This window comes from Geotrypetes seraphini, chromosome 1 (genome assembly GCF_902459505.1).
Source record: "Geotrypetes seraphini chromosome 1, aGeoSer1.1, whole genome shotgun sequence".
Taxonomy (NCBI): Eukaryota; Metazoa; Chordata; class Amphibia; order Gymnophiona; family Dermophiidae; genus Geotrypetes; species Geotrypetes seraphini.
Window position 1 is genome coordinate 500710742 of NC_047084.1, and position 17109 is coordinate 500727850.

Here is a 17109-nt window from a genome sequence, read left to right on the forward strand (position 1 = left end):
CTCACAGGTATGAGTGGCGTTCAGCTTATTTTTGGTCTTGTTTCCTTTTCTTTTTCCTTGCTTGGTTTACAGTTATTTTGCATTTTTTTCAGTGTATTTCCAGCATTCGCAGTAACATCTAGTGGACAGGTTAGGCATATGTACATTGCTTTTTGGATGTTTTCATTTTCCATTTTAATGGCCTTCTTGATTTCTTTGTACTGCCTGGACACTCATGTATTTTTATGCTGTATTTGTATTTCTATGTTTGTCCCATGGCACTTATTGGTCTATGGCACTTCTTTTTATCATTCTTTATTTATTACCCATGCATGTTTTAGTTGTTTTTAATCCAATATTGCACGCATCTGTTCCAGATATGTCTATGCTGTGTTTAAACCTTTATGCACATGGTTCTTAACTGTACATACGTGTCCCCCTGATTAGCTCATTAACCCTCTATTTAGAATGTCTTTTAATATGTCTCTTGTCCTTTTTATATATTGGCTTTTTACCGTATTTTTCACTCTATAAGATGCACCTGACCATAAGACGCACCCACCTGTAGAGGAGGAAAAACCAAGAAAAAACAAAATTCTGAACCAAATGGTGTGCCTTGCACCCTGTCCCCCCCCCCCTCTGGTGGTCTAGTGATAGGCCGGGACAGGGTACAGTACACATCTAGTGGCAAGACAGCCAGCCCTCCCCCTCGGTATCTTTTTTTTTTTTTTTTTTTGTAAATATCTTTATTAGGCAAAACCATAATGCATACAAGTACATCAATAGCACTCTGGCAAAACCAGTGCTGAATACAACCAAATGTAGAATAACAATAACAAAATGAAGTAAAGATCAAGCATAATGTACCGTATCAGAACTCAAGATACACCCAATACAAAATTTTTGTTATGGCAAAATCTAAAGTACCCATCCCCTGTGTGCAACCCCTCTAGCAAAACAGATGAAAGCAGCCCCCATGATCCACAAAAAGGATAAAGAGGAAATCACAAACCCCTACTGCCCTCCCATCCCTCCCCTCATTGTGTGGTAGCCATCCCCGTATCTTTTTAAATCCCTCCCTCCCTCCCTCCCTAGATGGTATTAAATCCCACCCCCCCCAACGGTATTTTTATGATCCCCCCGGTACCTTTCTAATACACACACCACACTGCATGCCGCCGTCATACCTTGTTAAAAACATCCTGGTGGTTCAGCGTGATCCCTCCCTCACTGTCTCCTCCTATTTCCCAGCCAGTGGCGCACAGGTCAGGAGAACGGAGGTCAGGAGCAAAGCTTTCTGTGTTCCCGTTTGGGCTCGTGCCGCTTGCTGATTGGTTGCTGTCAGTTTTCACGGGACTCGCGAGAACTGAAGGCAGCCATTCAGAAAGCAGTGTGGGGCCAGGCGAGAGTGCGTAAAGCTCGCCCCTGACCTCCACGCTCCTGACCTGTGCGCCACTGGCCAGGAAATAGGAGGCAGCTAGCAAAGGAGGAATCACGCTGGATCACCAGGATGTTTTTAACAAGGTACGACGGCGGCGAGTGTGTGCAGGGGGGGGTGTTTTAAAAAGGTGTGGCGGCAGGCGTACCGGGGGGGGGTCAAAGGCATGTTTTTCCTTCCTTATATTAAAGTTCCTGTAAACCGCGCTGAGTTCTATCTTTATGGAGAGGATGTAGTATATAAACTTAAGGTTTAGTTTAAATGATACGGAAGTGGGGGGGGGGGGGTTAAAAAAATTTGTACCTTCGCTCCATAAGACGCAGGGAGATTTTCACCCACTTTTGGGTGGAAAAAAAGTGCGTCTTATGGAACGAAAAATACGGTATATATTCATAATTTTATATATTAATTCACATCTTTAAGTGTCTTTTTGTATGTAATTTATTTATAGGCTCTAGGTTTGGTTAACACTTTTAAATGTACTTTTAGATGTATCTTTATGCATGTTTTTTAAAACTTAACCTTCTTTTTACTGTTCATATGTTCAATGAATTTCTTTTAGACCAACATATTATACTCCTGAGGCAGGCCTCCTTTTGGAGGCCGCAACACGGAACGTGAAGGGTCTTTGGATACAGGACCTTTTGGTTCATTGCTCAAAGGACTTTTATACTTGGACTTTTCATGTGATTTTATATATATGTTATTTTATGCATTATATTTGAAAGTTAATTTGAATAAATAAAGATTGTCTAACTCAGGTTGATGTAGTCTATCCCACTCCCTACTTGTTCTTTTGGCATTTGACTTTATGTGGGGTTTCTGTCCCTTCTTTTGTGTGTTCCAGATTTACTCCCTCTAAAGCAATGTTTTTCAACCTTTTTACACCCGTGAACTGGCAGAAATAAAATAATTATTTTGTGGACCGGCAAACTACTAAGACCGAAATAAAAAAACACATTCCCGCCCCATCTCCGCAAGCTTGGTTCCCACAAACCATCTGATCCCATCCGCACAAGCCTCAGTTATGATTTTATATTGAACGTATTTTATTAAAGTATAAAAAAAATATTCTGTACAATTGCCATTTTATAAATATAAATATACAGAGCAAGGACCAACAAAACCCCTGTTTCCCCTCCCCTTCACATACATCCCCTCTACTATCAAGAAAACTGAACAAGCCAAATTATTACAGAATGCTACACAGAAATATCATGCTAACAGAATACTACAGTTACAGATGACAGGTATAGTGTTAGGAATGAGAAAGTCAGAGAGAGCCCTAAGCCAGCTGGAAGCTAAAGAAGCACTGCCTGGGCTTTGCAGTCCCCAGTTATGTCTCTAGCAGGATCTGATATATTCTAATGACAAAATAGAAATAAAATTATTTTTTTCTACCTTTTGTGGTCTCTGCTTTCATCTTCTTTTCACTCTTTTCTTTCCAGCGTCTGCCCTGTCTCTTCAATCCAGCATCTGCCCGTTCTATCCACTGTTTGCCCTCTACCCCTTCCATATGTATCTGACTTCTTTCTATGCTCCTCTCCCCTTTCCATCCAGCCTGTGCCTCCTCTCTCCTTTTTACATCATTCATTCCAGCTTCACTGCTTTCTTCATTTTTATCTCTCCTACACCAGATCTAGCATCTTTATCCCTCTCTCATTTCTCTGCTCACCCCCCTTTCCAGCATCAATCTCTCTTTACTTTCTCATTCCTCTTTCTCTCCCCTTTACCTCATCTGATCTCTCCATTCCACCCTGACCCCTGACCCTCTTCCCCTCCTGTAATCTCCCTGCCAGCTGTTTCCGTCCTTTTTTCCTTCTCCTTTCCCTCCTCCCCCCTATCCAACATTAACTCTCTTCCCATCCCTTTCCTTCCTCCCCACCCAGTAGCATCTCTCCTTCTACCTCCCTCCAGGTCCAGTAGTAGCTCTCCCTTTATCCAGCAGCTTCCCAGCCTCCTGCCTGCAGCAGTGATTTCCTTAGGCAGCCTTAGGTCCGTTGCTGCCTCTGAGGAAAGGGGAAGATGCCGAAGTGAATCACTGCCCTGGTAAGTACGAAAGCTGCTGGGAGGGGAGACAGCCACTGTCGAAGGCTCCCCATGATCTTGCTCCTGCGTGCCCTGCACATTTGCGTGCCCTGCACATTTGCGCCCCCCCCCCCCCAAAGCCGGCAAAAACAGCGTTGCACCGCAGGCCCTGCCGCCCAAGACGAGCCGGAGGTCCCTACCCGCCACATCCTGCACATGGGCAGACTCTCAGCACAAATGCTGCTGATGGTCCCAATCCACACGCTGACCCCCCCACGCACGCTGACCATCTCCCTTCTACCTGCACCTTCCCTGCGGCCCACTTCGGCTACTCGGCAGGGGCAGAGATCAAGACAGGCTGCCGACTTTGGGCATTCCCTCTGTGAGTCCCGCCTGTTTCAACTTCCTGTTTCCGCATAGGCGAGACTCAGAGGGAATGCCTGACGTCGGCAGCCTGTCTTGATCGCCCAAGGCTGGGAGAAACAGCAGATTTCCGCCAACACCACCAGGGCAGGAAATTTAATGGCATCGATCTCGCCGGCCCTGTGCGGACCAGCAGGAATTTTCTGTGGACCGGCATCGATCCGCAGACCAGCGGTTGAAGAACAGTGCTTTAAAGGATAATTTAAAATTCCCTCCTAGTATAAATAATATTAGTTTTCGTCAGTGGGCAGATCGTGGGGTGAATATGTTATAACAAGTTTTAGGACTTGGGGGTAGACTGGCACCCCGGTGGAATTGCAGCGACAAGAGGTAGCAGAGTCTAGAGCTCTTTTGCATATAGGCAACTGGAGCATTTTTTTCTTCGATGGACAGAGGGAATTCTCCTTGAAGACAGTCATTTTAGAGTTTTCTGAAAAGTTCCCGGAGGAGTAGATTTTGATATCTTTGCTTTATAAAGCAATACAACAGTTCTCCAGGCCTAATTTCTCCTTCTGTTATCGCTTGATAGACCGGTATAGTTCCTTGCGGATGGGACGTACCAAAGCAGTACCCATCAAGGGTGGGACCCCCGAAGGGCGAACACCAGAACACATTCACCAAATACCGCGTCTGACAAAGGAATGCAGAGAAGACCAAACTGCAGCCTTGCAAATATCCACTGGAGGCACTAGAGAAGATTCAACCCAAGAAGCTGCCTGACCCCTAGTGGAATGAGCCTTAAGAAATTATGGAACAGGATTCTTCTTCAGAAGATAAGCGTTAGTCTCCTTGATCCAGCGCACAATAGTAGCCTTAGAAGCACCATCCCCCTTATGAGGACCTACTAGAAGGTCAAAGAGATGATCTGATTTCCTGATCTCCTAGGTCTTCTGCACATAAGAGTGAAGGACCCAACTAACATCCAACTTGCGCAACTGTCTTTGCTCAGAAGAGCCCTCCCAACTACCAAACACCGGGAGGACTACAGATTGATTGAAATGAAAAGGAGAAACTACTTTTGGCAGAAAAGAAGGAACAGGCCTCAAGACAACCCGCTCCCTAGAAAATTCCAAGAAGGAAGCCCTACAAGAGAAAGCCTGCAGCTCAGAAACTCGTCTAATTTAAGTAATGGCCACCAAGAAGACCGCCTTAAGAGTAAGGTCCTTCAAAGAGCAGTCGCCCAACGGTTCAAAAGGAGGGCACACTAGAATGGACAGAACCAGATTAAGATCCCAAGAAGGAACAGAGGGTCGCCCACAAAAAGCGAATCACATCAAGAATGGCAGTCAAACGCTGACCTTTCAACAACCCACGAAAGGCTGACAAGGCCGCAAGATGAACCCGGAGAGAAGACCAAGTCAGTTCCCTATCCAAGCCATCCTGCAAGAACTCTAAGATGTTAGGTAGGGAAGCGCAAAAACAGACCACTCCACACGCATTACACCAGACGCCAAACCTTCACATAAGCTCAAGAGATGGAAAGCCTCCGGGACCCCAAGAGAATTGAGATTACTTTATCTGAATACCCCTTCTTACCTAGGCGACCCTTTTTAAGAGCCAAGCCGTAAGACAGAAGGGACCCAGAATGAACATTGAGTCAGAAGGTCATCCAAGAGAGGCAGAGGAAGAGGATCCACCACCAGATGACTCATCAGATCCGCATACCACGGCAGCCTGGGGGAGAACTGGAACCACCGCGTGGAGATCTAACAATCTTTGAAGGGTCTGACGAAAGGCTGCTTCCATGCCAGCTGTGAGAGAGAAGCGAGAAAACAATCTGGCAAGGTACGGGCAAACTCCAAAGCATAACTGTCCCGAATCACCTCTAGAACCCATTGATCAAACGTGATGTCTGCCCACTTTGGATAAAAATCCCTCAGCCAGGCGCCCACCGGAACCAAGATGGGCGCCATCAAGGAGTCATTGGGCAGGAAGGGCAGCAGGTGACTCGGCGGGGGCGCTACCTGCACCCTGGCGGGCCCCACGAAAGGACTGCATGCGCTGGAAAAATCTGCCTTAGAGAGCCCAGAAGATGGAACGGAGGCAGCCCCTCTACCAGAGCAGAAACGGCAGAAATCACGCCCACGAGCAACACCACCGCGAGCCAACGGCCGAGGCCTATCCTCAGGCAAACAGGGACTTTGGAATCAGTGAGAGTCTGAACCAACCTGTCCACCAAACAAGAAAGATCCTTTAAAAGGGAACTTCGTCAACTTAGCTTTGGACGCCGAATCCACCGACCAAGTGCGAAGCCACAAGGCCAAAGACTTGGCAGAAGCTCGCAAGAGGTCATACATGGCATCCGAGAGATAAGAAGCACCCAATTCAATTTTGGCAACTTCCTGCTTATGCAAGTTCCAATTCTCAGATTCACTGTCAAGCACATGCTGGGCCCAACAAAAACACACCCGAGCCACAAGCCATCATATCAAAACTCTGTTTAAGGAGGGACTCCAACTTACGCTCTTCCAGGTCCTTCAAGGCCACACCACCCTCAAGAGGCACAGTATGCCTCTTAGAAATGGCCGAGACCACCACATCCACTACGTGTGACTTCAAAGTATCCCTATCCCCTTCAGGAATGGGATGCAGGCGGGTCATACAGCGCGTAAAACGAAAAGGGGCTTCCGGCACCTGCCACTGTGCGAGCATATTCCGAATATCCTGATGCATAGGAAAAGAATCGGAAGCAAAGCGTATCCCTTTAAGCAAGGAGTCCACCGTAAGCAGGGGCTCCGACACGGTATCCTCAAAAGTGAAAAACCGAAACCTGCAGAATTAACTCATGAAGCTCTTCCCGCTGAAAAATGCGCACCACAGATGCATCTTCGCAAGCTAAAGGGTGCTTGAACCCCTCGCTGGCGGAATCCAGCCCCCAAAGAGGATCCTGGAATTCTCCCCAAGAGTCCAGGTCCTCATCAATTTCATCTTGCTCCTCGGGGGAAAAAAATCCTCATCTCAAGAGACCCTCAGGCGTTTGGATGAGAGAGGAGTAGAGGAGTGCAAAACCGCCGCTGTGTGAGGCCGCACCGGGGAAGATGTTGAGAGAGAAAAAAACCCCGAGACCCCCGGAGTGGACATGGAACCTCCTACCGCCAGCACATAAGATTTACAAAGTGCTAACAAAAATTCAGGGGGAAAAACCCCTGGCGGTCCCAAGGGACTCCCTGCTCCAGCAGGGGACCCTGCCATACCTTGCCCCTGTATTTCCGGAACAGGGGAAAGGTCACCTGAGGTAACTAAAATGAAGGAGGAGGTTCCCGCTGAAATTGGACCTGAAACCGCCCAAATTGGAGCTCCTGCGGCCTGCTTCATCTGAAAAGCCAGGGACTTTCCCCAACGCTGAGGCCAAGGAACCGACCGACGTGAAAAGGGAATCCCCAGCCGTTCCGGTGGCAAGGGAATCCCTAACCGTTGGCGGCTGGGGAACCTTCTGCATGGGCGTCCCCACGATCTGAACTCAACTCATGAGGTACTTGCAGTGGGGTGCCCTGGCCGCCGGCATCCGCTGCTGACAAGGCTTCCCCACTGCTCCAGCCTGCACAACGCTTGCACAGGCTGGCCACAAGTACCTCACATCTGGAGCAAAATGAATACTTTCCCCCTTTAAAAGTGCTCATTGTGCTGAAAACCGCCCTAGCTGCAAGAAAAGTGCCAGTTAGTTGTGAAAAAAAGGTAGTTATAAAGGGAATTTAGCCCTTTAGACCGGCACACCTCAGGATTTGGTTGTTTTTGGGTTGTTTTTTGTTTTTTTTTTAACAGAATATACTCCACGGCTGAGGCACCTCTACAAAAATCTGGGGAGGTAGAGGAAGCTTGGGGGAGGGACCCAGCACGAGACTCGCTGGGTTTAACACCCCCGAGGTCGGATGGATCCCCAAACAGGACCCGTCCAAGCTCTATCTGGCACAAAAGGAAAACCAGGAGTCCAAAAACAAAGTTCCAACAGTGCTAAGAGGGGAACCACTTGCTACCTGAGACTGAGGAAGAATGGATTAGTAGAGGGGAAGCTGTACTGATATACAAATTTGATCTCAGTCTCCCCCTGCTGATAGCAGTGAGGTATAATACCTATCTGTAAGGAACTACTGTAAACCGGTGTATCAAAATTTCTCTTTTTTTTTTTTTTTGACCAACAGGTCAAGCACACCTCCAGGCCTGAAAACCCAAGTGATTCCAACCTTTTTTCCTGTTATTCAATGCAAATTAATTCTCTCCAACTGTCAAATGTGATCCGTTGAGAATAATATGGTCCTTATAGGTATGCTCATAAAAATCCTCTACTGTTTACTAGCAGGAAAAAAAATACTAGAAATACACCATTATGCCTCAAACAGCTGCAAATAATCAACATGACAACATAAATAGTCAACATGACAACATACTTACCTCCTGCTTTTTATCAATCTGATCTGAAAGAGGAAAAAATAGAAATAAATCAATTTTTCGCTAAGAATAAATCCTATGATATAAAAGATTTACTTTAATTTGCTTAAAGAATTATCTTCCTGGCAGTGATTTTAAGCAAGTCCTCCAAACTGTGGTGTTATCTATTTTGGACCTTTGCAATATTGTATTTTTGGGAATGCCTTCCTCCTCTACGCATGCATTACAAAGTCACTCAAAATTCAATCATTCATGCGTTGTTTGGTAAGAAAAGACAAGAGCACATTTCTTCGTATTATGTTACTTTATAGTGGCTGAAGATGGATTATAGAGTAGTGTTTCTCAACCTGTGGTACGTGGGCTGGCCGCTGCCTGGGATCTCTCCCTGCCTGCCCTCCAGCTGAAGCCATCGCTGCCAATTCCTCCCTGCCCCACCCCAAAGCCGATCCTACACAAGACAAGCTCCATTCCCACACACACACACACACTCTGCCGCAACAACAGGGACGGGACAAGCGTATGCAGCGACTTAACGCGGCCATCTCACAAGCCTTCTCCCCATCAATTCTGACGCCGGAGAGGTTTCGGGCCAGCCAATCGCTGCCTGGCTGGCCCGGAACCTTCTCTCCGACATCAGAATTGACGTTTTGTGGGGAGGGCTTATGGGCTGGCTGCGTGCAGTCGCTGCATGCGCCTGGCCTGTCATTGTTGCTGCACGGCAGCACCGGGGAGTGAGGTGGGGGTGGGAATGGAGTGTGTCATGTGGCAGGGTTGGCTTCAGGGTGGGGCGGGGAGGCAGGGAGAAATCGGCGACAGTTGCTTCAGCGGGGGGCAGGCAGAAAGAAAGAAAAGTTGGGGGGTAATGGAGTGTGTCGAGTGGCAGAGTCGGCTTCGGGGGTGGGGTCGGGGAGGCAGGGAGAAATCGGCAATGGTGGCTTCAGTGGGGGGGGGGGGGGCAGGCAGGAAGAGAGGAAGAAAAAGTTGGACTAATGGAGGGAGAGAGAGATGTTGGTTGAGCAATGGAATGAGGTCTGGAGGAGAGGAAGCATGCAGGAGGCAGAAAGAAATATTGGATGCACATAAGAACAAAAGAAATGCCTCTGCTGGGTCAGACCAGAGGTCCATCGCGCCCTGCTGTCCGCTCAAGCGGTGGCCCATCAGGTCCAGGACCTGTACAGTAATTCTCTATCTATACCCTTCAATCCCCTTTTCCTTCAGGAAATCATCTAATCCCTTCTTGAAACCCAACAGCGTACTTTGTCCTATCACACCTTCTGGAAGCGCATTCCAGGGGTCCATCACCCTTTGGGTGAAGAAGAACTTCCTAGCATTGGTTCGGAATCTGTCCCCTCTCGTTCTTGTAGTTTTCGAGAGTTGAAGAATTTGTCCCTATCCACTTTCTCTATGCCCTTCATGAACTTGTACGTCTCTATCATGTCCCCATCTAAGCCTCCGCTTCTCCAAGGAAGAGAGCCCCAGTTTCTCTAATCTTTCAGCGTATGAAAGGTTTTCCATACCTTTTATCACATCGCTCTTTTCTGAACCCTCTCGAGTATTGACATATCCTTCTTAAGGTACGGTGACCAATACTGGATGCAGTACTCCAGATGCGGGCGCACCATCACCCGATATAACGGCAGAATAACATCCTTCGTTCTGGTTGTAATACCTTTCTTGATAATACCTAGCATTCTGTTCGCCTTCTTTGAGGCCGCTGTGCACGGTGCCTATGGCTTCATCGTCTTATCCACCAGTACCCCTAAGTCCTTTTCTAGGCTACTTTCACCCATTACCAGCCCTCCCATTGTATAGCTGTACATCGGGTTTCTGTTTCTTATATGCAAAACTTTACATTTCTCTACATTAAAGTTCATCTGCCATTTATTCGCCCACTCTTCCAGTTTGTTCAGGTCCTTGTAAATCTTCACAGTCCTCTTTAGTCCTAACCCCACTAAAAAGTTTTTTGTCATTTGCGAATTTTATAACCTCGCACTTTGTCCCCGTTTCTAGGTCATTAATAAATACATTGAACAGCAGTGGTCAAAGTACCGACACCTGCGGAACACCACTCGTGACCCTTCTCCAGTCTTAGTAATGGCCCTTTACTCCTACCCTTTGCTTCCTACCCGCCAGCCAATTTTTGATCCATCTATGTACATCTCCTTCCACCCCATGGTTCTTCAGTTTCCGTAGTAGGAGTTCATGGGATACCTTGTCGAGGGCTTTTTGGAAATCCAAGTATACGATGTCTATGGGGGCCCCTTCATCCATTTGTTTGTTAATTCCTTCAAAGAAGTGCAATAGGTTCATTAGGCACGATCTTCCCCTGCAGAAGCCATGATGGCTTGTTTTTATCAGTTTATTTCTTTCTAGATGCTCTTCGATGCTGTCTTTTATCAGCACTTCCACCATCTTCCCCGGGACCGATGTCAGACTTACCAGTCTGTAGTTCCCTGGGTCACGTCTCGATCCTTTTTAAAATTTGCTTGTAACATTTGCTATCTTCCAATCCTCTGGGATCACCACTGTTTTCAGGGATAGATTGCAAACCTGCTGTAGTGATTCCGCTATTTCTTCTTTTAGTTCTTTCAAAACCCTAGGATGGATTCCGTCTGGGCCCAGAGATTTGTCAGTTTTTAATCTATCTGCTTGAGTACGTCTTCAAGGCTTACCTCTATGATGTTAATTTTTCTGCTTCATCTCCTTTGAAGATTTTTTCAGATTCCGGCACGTTGGATGTGTCCTCTCTTGTAAATACTGACGAAAAGAACATGTTTAGTCTATCTGCCACTTCAGAAGGAAGTGCAACCAGAAACTCATGAAATCACCAGACAACAAAGGTAGGAAAAATGATTTTATTTTCAATTTAGTGATCAAAATGTGTCAGTTTTCAGAATTTATATTTGTCTATTTTTCTATAGTTGTTACTGATTGCATATTTTAAAGTCATCTGCCTTGACCTCTTTGAAAAAAAACCTGAATATAAATGATGACATTTTCTCTGCGCACAGGGTGCTTTGTGTTTTTTTAATTTTGTGGTTACCATTATGTATTAATAAGATTATATTGTGTGTATATGAAAAATGGAAGAAATTGCATTACAATTAGTACTATTATTATGGGGCAGAGTTTGGGCGGGGGTACTCGGTTGGTATTTGTTAGGCTTAGGGGGTACTTGACTTGAAGATTGAGAAAGCACAGTTACTTACCGTAACAGGTGTTATCCAGGGACAGCAGGCAGATATTCTTGACTGATGGGTGACGGCACCGATGGAGCCCCGGTACGGACAATTTTAGAGTGATTGCACTCTAAGAACTTGGAAAGTTCTAGTAGGCCGCACCGCACACGCGCGAGTGCCTTCCCGCCCGACAGAGGCACGCGGTCTCCAGTTAGGATAAGCCAGCTAAGAAGCCAACCCGGGGAGGTGGGTGGGATGCAAGAATATCTGCCTGCTGTCCCTGGATAACACCTGTTACAGTAAGTAACTGTGCTTTATCCCAGGACAAGCAGGCAGCATATTCTTGACTGATGGGTGACCTCCAAGCTAACAAAAAAGAGGGATGGAGGGAAGGTTGGCCATTAGGAAAACAAATTTTGCAAAACAGATTGGCCGAAGTGTCCATCCCATCTGGAGAATGCATCCAGACAATAGTGAGATGTAAAAGTATGAACTGAGGACCAAGTAGCAGCCTTGCAGATTTCCTCAATAGGAGTGGAACGGAGGAAAGCTACAGATGCTGCCATAGCTCGAACTCTATGGGCCGTGACAGAACCTTCCAGTGTCAGTCCGGACTGAGCATAACAGAATGAAATGCACGCTGCAAGCCAATTAGACAACGTACGTTTCGTAACAGGACGTCCCAATTTATTCGGATCAAAGGACAGAAAGAGTTGAGGGAATGATCTGTGGGGTTTAGTACGCTCTAAATAGTAAGCTAAAGCCCACTTACAGTCCAAAGTATGTAGAGCCTGTTCTCCAGAATGAGAGTGAGGTTTCAGAAAGAAGACAGGCAGAACAATGGATTGGTTGAGATGGAATTCAGAGACAACCTTAGGGAGAAACTTTGGATGTGTACGCAGAACCACCTTGTCATGATGAAAGACTGTAAAAGGTGGATCCGCCACTAGTGCATGGAGCTCACTGACCCTCCTGGCAGAGGTAAGAGCAATAAGGAAGACCACTTTCCAAGTAAGAAACTTGAAAGGAGCCGTAGCCAAAGGTTCAAACGGGGGCTTCATCAAGGCGGAGAGAACCACATTAAGATCCCAGACTACAGGTGGAGCCTTAAGAGGTGGTTTCACATTGAAAAGACCCCGCATGAATCTGGAAACCAAAGGATGAGTTGAAAGGAGTTTGCCATGAACCGGCTCATGAAAAGCAGCAATAGCACTGAGGTAGACTCTGATGGAAGTAGACTTGAGTCCAGAGTCAGACAAAGAAAGAAGGTAATCCAACAAGGTCTCCACTGCAAGGGATGTAGGATCATGATGATGAAGAAGACACCAGGAAGAAAACCGTGTCCACTTCTGGTGATAACGTTGAAGAGTGGCAGGTTTCCTGGAGGCATCCAGAATGGAACGAACGGGCTGGGACAAAAGAATATCATTCGAAGTCAGCCCGAGAGATACCAAGCTGTCAGGTGCAGAGACTGGAGGTTGGGATGCAGAAGGGTCTCCTGATGCTGAGTAAGCAGAGAAGGAAACAATAGAAGAAGAATAGGCTCCCTGGAACTGAGTTGAAGTAGAAGGGAGAACCAATGTTGCCTGGGCCATCGTGGAGCGATGAGAATCATGGTGGCCTGTTCCCTCTTGAGCTTGAACAATGTTCGCAACATGAGAGGAAGTGGAGGGAAAGCATACAGGAACAGATTCGACCAGTCCAGGAGAAATTCATCTGCTGCTAGACGGTGAGGGGTGTAGAGCCTGGAGCAGAAGAGGGGCAGCTGGTGATTGTGAGGAGCTGCAAAGAGGTCTATCTGAGGAGTGCCCCACTGAGCGAAGATGGACTGTAGGGTGACAGGATCGAGAGTCCACTCGTGAGGCTGAAGAATTCTGCTGAGTTTGTCTGCTAAGGAATTCTGTTCTCCCTGAATGTAGATTGCTTTCAGGAATAGTTGCTGATTTGTGGCCCAAGCCCAAATCTTCTGGGCTTCCTGGCACAAGAGGCGAGAGCCTGTCTCACCCTGCTTGTTGATGTAGTACATCGCTACTTGATTGTCTGTGCAGAGCAGGAGGACTTGAGGGAAGAGAAGATGTTGGAAGGCCTTGAGGGCATAAAACATCGCTCTGAGTTCCAGGAAATTGATGTGATGCTTCATTTCCTGGGCTGTCCAAAGACCCTGAGTTTGGAATTCGTTCAAATGAGCTCCCCAGGCATAAGGGGAGGCGTCGGTGGTGATGACAAGTTGATGAGGAGGTAGATGGAATAGAAGACCTCTGGAGAGATTTGAGGATATCAACCACCATTGTAGAGATCGACGAAGAGATGATGTCACAGATATGTGTCGAGAGCAAGGATCCGTCGCTTGGGACCACTGGGTAGCTAGGGTCCACTGAGGAGTGCACAGGTGAAGACGTGCAAAGGGTGTGACATGAACTGTGGAGGCCATGTGACCCAAGAGTATCATCATTTGCTTGGCCGAGATAGAACGTTGAGGAAGCACCTGCTGACATAGAGATTGAAAAGTTTGAAGACGGTTGGACGGTAGGAACGCTCTCATGAGGACTGTGTCCAGCACCGCTCCAATGAATTGAAGTCTCTGAGTAGGGATGACATGAGATTTGGGTAGATTGATCTCGAATCCCAGGAGCTGTAGAAACAGGATGGTTTGGTTGGTGTCCAAAAGTACTGACTGAGATGAATTGGTCTTGATTAACCAATCGTCCAGGTAAGGAAAGACTTGAAGGTGGTGAGAGCGTAGGTAGGCAGCCACCACAATCAGACATTTGGTGAACACTCTTGGAGAGGAGGCAAGACCGAAGGGCAGCACCTTGTATTGGTAATGACAATGATTGATCATGAAGCGGAGGTACTGTCTGGAGGCCAGATTGATCGGGATGTGAGTATATGCCTCTTTGAGATCGAGGGAACATAGCCAGTTGTCTTGATTGAGAAGAGGGTAAAGAGTGGCCAGAGAAAGCATCCTGAATTTTTCTTTGACCAAGCATTTGTTGAGATCGCGGAGATCTAGGATGGGTCTGAGATCTCCTGTTTTTTTGGGGACTAGAAAATAATGGGAGTAGAATCCCTGTCCCTGCTGATCTAGAGGAACTTCCTCTATGGCGTTCATGAGGAGGGATTGAACCTCCTGAAGAAGGAGTAAAGACTGCGGAGTGTTCAAAGCAGACTCTTTTGGCAGACTTTGGGTAGGAAGAGTCTGAAAGTTGAGAGAATAGCCGTGGCGGATGATGTTGAGGACCCATTGATCCGAGGTGATGATTTCCCAACGGCTTATGTAATGAGCAAGGCGTCCTCCTATGGGTTGTGGAAGATGGGCAGATGGAACAATACTGGCTATGTCCTGGAGAACCAAGTCAAAAGGGTTGGGACTATTTTTGTGGAGGAGGAGGCTTCACCTGTTGTTGTTGTTGCGCTGGTCTAGGGTTTTGCCTCTGTTGTTGTCGTTGGCGCCTAGGTTGCTGAGGGGCCGGTGGCAAAGGACGAGCCACATAGCAGCGTTGGTAGGCCGATTGCTGTCGAAAAGGCCTGGTAGGTGGGGTCTTCTTTTTTGTTTTGAGGAGAGTATCCCACCTAGTCTCATGAGCTGAGAGCTTTTGGGTAGTGGAGTCCATGGATTCTCCAAAGAGCTCATCACCCAGGCAAGGCGCATTAGCCAGTCGGTCTTGATGGTTGACATCAAGTTCTGAAACCCTGAGCCATGCCAGACGACGCATGGCCACCGACATGGCCGTGGCTCGAGAGGTTAGCTCAAATGTGTCATAGATCGATCTGACCATGAATTTTCGTAGTTGTAAAAGGGATGAAGAAGTTTGGCGAAAGGCAGATCTTTTGCGGTCAGGGAGGTATTTCTCAAAAGCAGTCAGAATTTGAATGAGATGCTTGAGATAGAATGAGAAATGAAAAGCATAATTCCCTGATCTATTAGCTAGCATCGCATTCTGATACAACCTTTTGCCAAACTTATCCATGGCCTTACCTTCTCTGCCAGGAGGGACCGAGGCATACACACTAGCTCCCGTGGATTTCTTTAAAGTGGATTCCACCAAGAGAGACTCATGAGGGAGTTGTGGTTTGTCAAAGCCAGGAATGGGGATGACCTTGTATAAGGAGTCCAGTTTGCGAGGGGCTCCTGGGATGGTTAAAGGCGTCTCCAGATTTTTGTAAAAAGTCTCTCTTAATATATCATGGAGAGGCAATTTTAGAAATTCCCTTGGAGGCTGGTCAAAATCCAGTGCATCAAGAATCGCCTTGGATTTTTTGGACTCAGCCTCCAAGGAAATAGAGAGAGAGTCACACATCTCTTTCAGAAATGCGGTGAAAGAGGTTGCATCAGGCTTAGAGGACGGATCTAAAATAGAAGGATCCTCGTCAGCCGATGAACATTCCCCCTCAGAGAGAAGAGGCTCTTCGGAGTCACCCCACAGATCAGGGTCCCTCACCTGGAAGCTGCGATCCGGTGTGGAAGGGTCCAGGTGTCGAGTCTTACGTGTCGACTTACCCGACCTTAGAGAAGCGGTACCGGGAGATGTTAAGGGCTGTGTCGGTGCCGAAGTTTGCACAGCCTGATGTAAGGCCCTCGGTTCCGGCGCTAAGACCGGCATGGATACCGATGAAGCAGAATGTACCGGTACCGACAGAGTGGATGCAGATAAAAGAGGCTGCACCACTGTCGGTACCGGTGGCTCAGACCGGACCGGGACTGGAAGGCTCGGTTTCAAAAGAGCAGGAAGGAGCTGCTGCAATTGCTCCTTGAGCTGCACTTGCAGGACGGCGGCAATTCGCTCGTCCAGCGAAGGCACCGGTACCGGTTTTTTCTTCTGCGGTACCTTCGGTGCCGCTCGACACTCCGAAGAGGAGGAACCCGATGTCGAGGGGCTTACCTCAATCGGTGCGGAGCGCTTCTGCGGGCGCCTCGAGGTCGGCAGGACTTGGCTCGCTGCTACTGAGACCGGAAGACGCTCCAGCGGGGAAGGCTTCTTAGCCGGCTTACCTGGAGGATGCGATGTCGACGAGGTAGGTGCTGACTGAGACGGGGCCGATGTCGGGGCCGGTGCCGCAGAATCCGACATGTCGGTACCAAACAATAACCGCTGCTGGATCTGGCGGTTTTTTAAGGTTCTCTTTTTTAAAGTGGCACAGCGGGTGCAGGTGGACGCCCGATGGTCAGGACCCAGGCACTGTAAGCACCAGTTATGCGGGTTGGTGAGAGAGATGGGCCGTGCGCACCGCTGGCACTTCTTAAACCCGGGTTGGGGGGGCATGAACGTAAAAACGGCTTCTGCCAAATCGAAGGCCGAGGCCTCGATGGTGGCAGCAGGCCCCGCCAGGGCAAAACCGAAAAAAGAAAGAAAAAAGAAATTCTCTTTTTTTTTAAATAAGAAAATAATAAAAGAAAAAAGGAAATACAATTTCCATAGAGGTTTACGCGAGCGGGAAGGCGAATGAGGAAAAAAGTTTTCAACAGCCGTTGAAAAGTGCGTCTTCTTAGCTCCGCGGAAACTAAGAAACTGGGGACCGCGCGCCTGTCAGGCAGGAAGGCACTCGCGCGTGCGCGGTGCGGCCTACTAGAACTTTCCAAGTTCTTAGAGTGCAATCACTCTAAAATTGTCCGTACCGGGGCTCCGTCGGTGCCGTCACCCATCAGTCAAGAATATGCTGCCTGCTTGTCCTGGG

General features: G+C 47.7%; 1 protein-coding gene across 5 annotated transcripts in view; it reads right to left on the reverse strand.

Annotated features, from left to right (window-relative positions):
• GKAP1 (G kinase anchoring protein 1) overlaps positions 1 to 17109 on the reverse strand; it is a 148998-nt gene that overhangs the window by 95288 nt on the left and 36601 nt on the right. For all 5 annotated transcript variants that reach the window (XM_033927601.1, XM_033927576.1, XM_033927592.1 and 2 more), the window contains one exon: positions 8258 to 8280. In XM_033927601.1, coding sequence (XP_033783492.1) covers positions 8258 to 8280 — 23 coding nt within the window. The remainder of the gene's footprint in view (positions 1 to 8257; positions 8281 to 17109) is intronic.